Below are 6,728 nucleotides of genomic sequence, written 5' to 3'. Positions count from 1 at the left end.
AAAAAGGAAGAACCAATGTGGATATGTTACTGCTAACCCACTTCCTGCTTTTATTGAGATTCTTTTCTTTTTTGGTTTTTTGAGACAGGGTCTCACTATGTAATTGAGACTGACCTGGAACTCACTATGTAGCCCAGGCTGGTCTCAGGACTCACAGCGATCCTCCTGGCTCAGCCTCCTGAGTGTGAGTGCTGGGATTGCAGGTGTGAGCCACCACGCCCAGCTTTATTGAGATTCTTGAGTTTTCTCTGTCCTCCTGTCTTGGAACTGGACTCTGAAAAATATTGGAACTGTGAGACTTCAGGAAAGGAATTATTGCATTTCTGGTTATACTTGTGTTAGTTTCAACTTGATGGCTTTGGGGTCCAACCCGGGGATTGGTGAAACACACTTCTAGGTGTGTCTGGGTGGGTCATGGAGGCATGGCCTTGAGATCCATGTCTGGTTCCTCACCGCTTCTCCTCTGGCACTCTTCCTCTGCTCTGCATCTTGGCCACCATGCACTAAGCAGCTTTGCTCTACCATGCCCTTATGGCATGATGTCTGTGCCTTGGAGCCAGCCTATCACGGGCTGAAACGGAGAGCAAATTAAACTTCTCCTCCTTTAAGTGTTGGGTGTTGTCTCAGTGATGAGAAAGCTAATACAAATGGCCTTGATGATGGAGCCCAGTTTCTCAATTGTATCACACCTTATGGTCATGAAGTCCTGTCAGTATGTCCTTTCAGGGGACAAAATAGTTGCTTTTTTTAATTTATTTTTTTTAAATTGAGTTAATTGGTACATTTTAGGTATACAGTACAGTTACATTCATTATTGGGATCTTGTACATAAATAGTTGCTTTTTAATTACTCCCTTATGAATCAGGAAATTGAGGCCTAGGGAGGCTCCAGAGTTATCTGAGGTGATGGGATAGACCAGCCATGACAGTATTCTTTTTTTTTGGTACCGGGGATTGAACTCAGGTCCTTGTGCTAGCAAGGCAGGCGACCAAAACGCTGAGCTAAATCCCTGGCTATGACAGTATTCTTTCAAACCCTACCTGGTGGGTTTCAGGTCCCAAAGGTTCTAAACTCAGTAGGCCGGGTTACTGGTGGTCACTGCATCTGAATGTGGCTGCAGCAGTTTGGAGGGGGAGATTTGGCTGATGAAGGCAATTGACTGTGAATGGAGTGAGTACAGAACAGCATAACTAGGCCATTTGCATGTTATCAGGGTTCATGGTCTAGAGAGACAGTGACACCTGTTGCTTGTGACCTTGGTACCAGGACTGTGCTGTGTCTCTCTGTTGTTTTTCTCCGACTGCAGGGTAATATAAGCAAGGGATGACCTTTATCATTATGCGTTTCTTCTTTGTGAGTACATATGTGTGAAGTGGTTTGACTCTGAGCCAGAAGTGTCATCAACCAAGCAGGAGCCAAGAGAGTGCCTGTGTGTGTATGGATAAGATGGCATTTTGACTGCTGGCTGTGCCCTCAAGCCACCTGGGTCTCTCTTCCCCCCAGCCTGGACCCTGTCCTCAGGGCTGTGATCTCATGGCTGGGACAGAACTAACCCTGGAACTGGGCCTTTCTGTCTGTCCTTGTTCTGCCCCACCTTGATTCTGTCTTTATGTCCTTTGATTCTTGGCCCAGTGAGGGTTCTGGGAACAGTTAAAGCATCTGTTGTCCCTCTAGCTGTGCCTACTCCTCTCCTCCAGGGACAGAGTGAGAGGGGGTTGGCCATTCCTGCATCACCCACTACTATGATGCCAGACAGGGCTTTAGAGAAATTTGAGGGATGCGTGAAGTGTGTCTGTGGCTGCTAAAGTGTGTCCCCTTCTTGATGGTGAGGAGTGAGGTACCATTCTTCCTCCTTATCTAAGTCATTGGTTTCAATGGGATCCTTCATTTAGAAGCAAAACCCAGTCTCCTCTCTATGTGTTAGAGACCAGTGTGGCCAAGGATGGGCCACTGGTCCTTAGAGACGCTTTGTTGAGCTCTGGGTGATCTGTAGGGCCCAGCTGCAGGGCATCTTCTAGGCAGTCCCTTTCTGAGTCTGTTGTTTGGCTAGCTGCTGTACACTCAACTGAGAGAGCGGCCATTGGGCTGGTGACAATGTGCCAGTGGGTGTTCTCTTTGAGAGGGCCTGCAGGTATCCTCTGTACCTCCTTACTGAGCACACACTCAGGAGCTGGGCACCACCACTGGTACTCCAGAGGCTCCATGGACCCCTTGGGGGTGACCGTGGTTGGTCATTGAGGTCTTGTTCTTAGCTTTCTATAGATCTTTCTTCAATCCTTTTGAATGAGCCATATTTCAGTGAGTTTGAGCTTAGCTTGGCAGTGAGTGCCTGCTCTTGAGAGATGGGCTCGAAATCTATGTCGTCATCTCTCTTTATCCTATCTGCCAACCTGGCTTTTTAAGGTTTTGCAGTATGGATTGGCCATGGTGGTAATTACCAGTCAGTCATTAAGTAATAGTGAAAGGTAGACAGTTGATGGGAAAGGAATCCCACTCAGCGTTATTTTTGGTTTCTTAATCTGTGTCTGAGCATATGGGCTAGTAGCTGAAGTAGTTTAACAGTGACAGAATGTATTTCAGCAGGACAGACATAAAAACAGCCTATTTTCTTTTTTTTCCACAGTAATATTTTTATACCTCTGTTAAAAAATACGTTAGCCACTTAAATTATGTGAAGGCAGCCTTGGCCATTTAACAGCATATGTAGCATTTTACTCTTCATTGTTACCTGGTTTGTGTGTTTAAGCATGTTTATGTGTGGTGTTTCATAGTTCAGACATACTAACACAGCATTGGACTCAGTGAGGGGTCATTGTGGGAAAAACTGGCCTCTGTGATTTAGTTCTTGGGCTCTGTGCGTGAGTAGTTTTCCACCACAGCAGTTTCTGGCCTGTTTTGGGTGGTTTGGACAAATCTTTGCTACTGTAGTCTTACAACATTGGTAAATGTGGTGTAATTGACATCGGTAAGAGTAGTGGCTTTAGATAATCTATGCATTAGTTCTCTGTAGGCCCTCTTCGCAAAGATGGAGTCAAGTTCCTTTTCTTCAGTGGGCGCTGGGCTTGAGGACCACTTGGATGAGGAGATGGCAGGAGGGACACTGACTAGGTCATAACAGGTACCTTGGTGTCTCCTTGCTGTCAGTTTGCCTCCCTATGCCCTGTGTGGGGAGACAGCCACTGTGTTAGGGAACACTGAACAGCCCTGTGGAGAGGTTTCATGGAGAGGTTTCTGGGAGAGCATCAAGGCCTCTGGCAGTGGTCATGCTCACTTTCTATTTATTTATCCTTATTTTGGAACAGAGACAATTGTAGCTGGAGTTATAGGAAGAGATGTTCTTCTAATGACTCCAGTAAATGGCCTGCTCGATCTGCTGAGATCTTTCTGAAAGCAGTGTTATTAAAATATCATTGGCATTGTATATGCCAAGAGACAGGGCATGTAGCTCCTGTGCCATCTAATCCTGACAGTGAGAAGAGTTGCTAGTCCATTCCTTAAATTTTGTGTAGGGCCTTAATTCTAGTTTAGACTGTTTCTTCTGTGTACCATGTATGAATAGTGTGATATCCATCTCATAACCACCAGCATGATAAGTTGGTAAGTGGGAGGAGGGAAGCTTAAATTCTCACTGTCTGGGAGAGAATCCCAGTGCCCTAGTTCAGGCCATCTAGTTTTTTCTGGGGGTGGCACGTGGACGTGTCCAACACTCTGGTTCACGTGGTAAAGGCAAATAGACAGTAACCTCCTCTACATGTTTCTCGATTTGGCTGGCAGTAAATCCCAGACCTCTGTCAAAATCTCACAAACAGAACCCAGCTTTCTGTGAGAACTCCTGGCCCTCTCTTCTGTACATTTCTGACCTATCTTGTCTCCCTGTGGCAAGTTATTCTGCACACTCTTTAATAGCCAGAAGACAAAGCAGGGCCTGGTCTGTGTCCTGGGAACCAGGATTGCACACTTGAATTCACTGCAGCTCCTGATCAGTCGTAAACCACGTGGTCCTTTTCTAATCTCAACCAGTTCACACTTGTCACCTCCAAGAGGACCTCTCTGTCATTGTATCATTTCTCTCCTAAAGGGAGAAAACTGAGCGGTTGGTGCCCAGTTTAGATGCCAGTGGATCCTGGGTGTGAGAGCCTTTGTGTGTTTGCGTCTGGTACCTCGCTATTTTTAATAGCAGAGCTGGTGTGTGTGACTGTGGGAGGGCTGTGGAAATACCTTCCACTGGTAAGTGGGCAGAGCCAATAAGAGCAGAGTAAGCAGGACAAGGACTCTTTTCAGCTGCACTTGTTTTTGTGCAACTACATTTTATGCCCTGGGGAAATATGGGACAACTCTGATACCTGCATGGGGTCTGGGGTCCTCTTGAGTACCACATGCTTGTGCACAAGTAGCAGTTATGAAAGATCACCAAGTGTCTGTGAACTCATCTGCTTCCCAGAGTGCTGGACTAAGGCAATGTCAAAGAAGCTGTTAAGTGGGGTAAGAGGACCCAGAGCTTTGGCCAGGCCTAGGTGGACCCAGGCTGCACCTTCTCCATCCCAAGTCCCTCCAGTGTGGGCTCCTCCTGGCTGGCCCTCTTTACTCCACTCTCCCATCCCTTGGATCTCTGCTCAGTGTCATGAATGATGTGTGCATCCATAGCACCAGTGCCACCTTCTGAAATTCAGGTTCCTGGCATTGGGTTTCTGGTGTTCTAGACTGTAGCCATCCTTGTCAGGCCCTGCCAGCAGCCACTCATATTGCTTCTCAGAGACTAGCGTCAGCCTCTTAGCAGCTGGGTGAACCAAAAAGTTGTTTAACCTCTCTGATCTGAAGTCCTCATTGTAAGAGCTCATTGAAATGCCAGGGTTGCTGCTGGCTGAGCAGTGCCCATGCACAGCACTAGTCCTCCTGCCTGGTCTTGTGTCCAGCATGGATTTATGGTGGGTATGGCTCTTGGGAAGGGGGAAGGGAGGGTCCCTTTTGTGGGGAGGAAAAAATGTTGACTTTTTGAGAAAGCTGATAGTTGACCTGAAAAGATTGATTTGGTGAATGCCAGAGATAATGACTTGATTAGAGTCACAGCCCCAGGGCAAAATTGGCTTTTGATTTCGCTAAAGTATGAAGTTAAATAGTTTGATTCAGTAGCTAGTGTATGTTGGAAGCCAGATGCCTATGGGGGAAAATTGTCAGCCACAAAATGCTACAAGCAAGTGACAGAATAAAAATCAGTGCTTAATTAAAAGTTCACCAGCGTGACTCTGGCAGCTTCATTAAACCTGGTGATTTAGTCTCACACATAGTCCTTCTGCTGTGAAGCCCGTTGGTCAGTTAGATTTCCTCACTGCTGCATTTCACCAGGGCTGCTGTGAAATCATTGCTGGTAGTAAATTGGAAGTTTATTTGTAACCACATGGTCTCAAAAGCAAAAGAATTTTAAAATTGAGATACAGATGTATTCCAAGACATTTGTTATGGCATGGGTTTGGACCTTCCAAAGTACAGGGCGTGTGAGGGCCTGAAAAGAGGCCTCAAGCCCAGGTGCCCTTCTACCCAGCTTAGTTAGCACAGAGGCCACAGGAAGAAGCTGTTGAAGAGGCGGGAGGGGACTTGACTGGCTTCCCTCTAGTTACTGTACCTTTTGAGCAGAAAGGCACATTATCAGCAGAGTATCCTGTGGCCTGGGCCCCATAGCTCAGTCCCTGAGGACCACCCTTTACAGATCTTGCTGTACGTGGTAGAGAGTACCTCGTAGTTCACATGGCCCACACTGGTCTGGAGGGTGCTGGGTGCCAGAGCCTGTAGCCAGCTGGTAGAGCCCTCAGGGAGGACTCCTGCTGCATAGCATCAAGTGGCATCTGCTCAGGAAATGGCCAGAGGACAGCTCTGTTTCTGATTTGGATTACGTAGAGAAATCCTTCTTATTTTATTCACAGAAATCAGATCCAAGTGAGTGGAAAATGCATTTAGTTCTGTGGTCATGGAGCTGTTATTTAATGTTGATAAATTAGAGCATATTGTTTGCCCAGATGAGTGGGATGAATTCTACCAGAACTCAGGTCTTGCCTGGGTTTTGCACTTGGTCCTAACTGCACCTCTGTTCCATCTGTGAGCCTTCCGTTCTCCCCCTGGTGTCTTTCAGATGGATTACATAAGGTCAGTTAACAGTGGAGTTTAGAGGGATCCAGGGAAGCACTATAAGCCGTCTGAGGTGTCAGAGAACCACCTACATGATGACAGAGCCTTTGACCACCTGTATCCCTGTGCTCCTCCCCTCGGAGTGCTGGGGTTCTGTGGAAGTCCTTCCATGGTGGAAAGGCCACTCCCATACACCCTGACCACCTAATGACACTGCAGTGGGGCCATCAGGATGGGATCACCTACTCACCATGTGTCCCCAGAGCTGGCATCACAAGATGGAATGCGTGGAACTGGTGATTGAAGGTGTGCTCAGAAAGAACACACAGACTGATTTGGTGTGTTTGTTTTTCCAGGAGGACTGGAATGAAATTGACTCTATTAAAAAGAAAGAGCTTCATCACAGCAATGGAGATGAGAAAGCACAGAGCGTGGAGACCCTCCCTCCAGGTACTACATCGGGGCCCTGTGCCCATGTCACTGCAAATGGCTGCTATGTGAGGCTTGGAACCCATCACCAGTGGATGGAGCTCTGATTCCATGAGCCAGCTGGACATGGCCCAGGGCATTGCTTTGCTTTTTTTTTTTTTTTTTTTTTTTTTTTTGT

The 6,728-nt window shown here is 47.0% G+C and overlaps 1 protein-coding gene across 2 annotated transcripts in view; it reads left to right on the top strand.

The window, feature by feature from the left end:
* The window catches only part of Galnt2 (polypeptide N-acetylgalactosaminyltransferase 2), a 127,536-nt gene that overhangs the window by 52,802 nt on the left and 68,006 nt on the right, over positions 1-6,728 (top strand). For both annotated transcript variants that reach the window (XM_010621919.2, XM_033761861.1), the window contains exon 2: positions 6,478-6,571. In XM_010621919.2, coding sequence (XP_010620221.1) covers positions 6,478-6,571 — 94 coding nt within the window. The remainder of the gene's footprint in view (positions 1-6,477; positions 6,572-6,728) is intronic.

The sequence above is a fragment of the Fukomys damarensis genome, unplaced genomic scaffold (assembly GCF_012274545.1).
Source record: "Fukomys damarensis isolate Sample0158 unplaced genomic scaffold, DMR_v1.0_HiC HiC_scaffold_10, whole genome shotgun sequence".
Taxonomy (NCBI): domain Eukaryota; kingdom Metazoa; phylum Chordata; class Mammalia; order Rodentia; family Bathyergidae; genus Fukomys; species Fukomys damarensis.
This window is presented reverse-complemented; position numbering and strand designations above follow the sequence as displayed.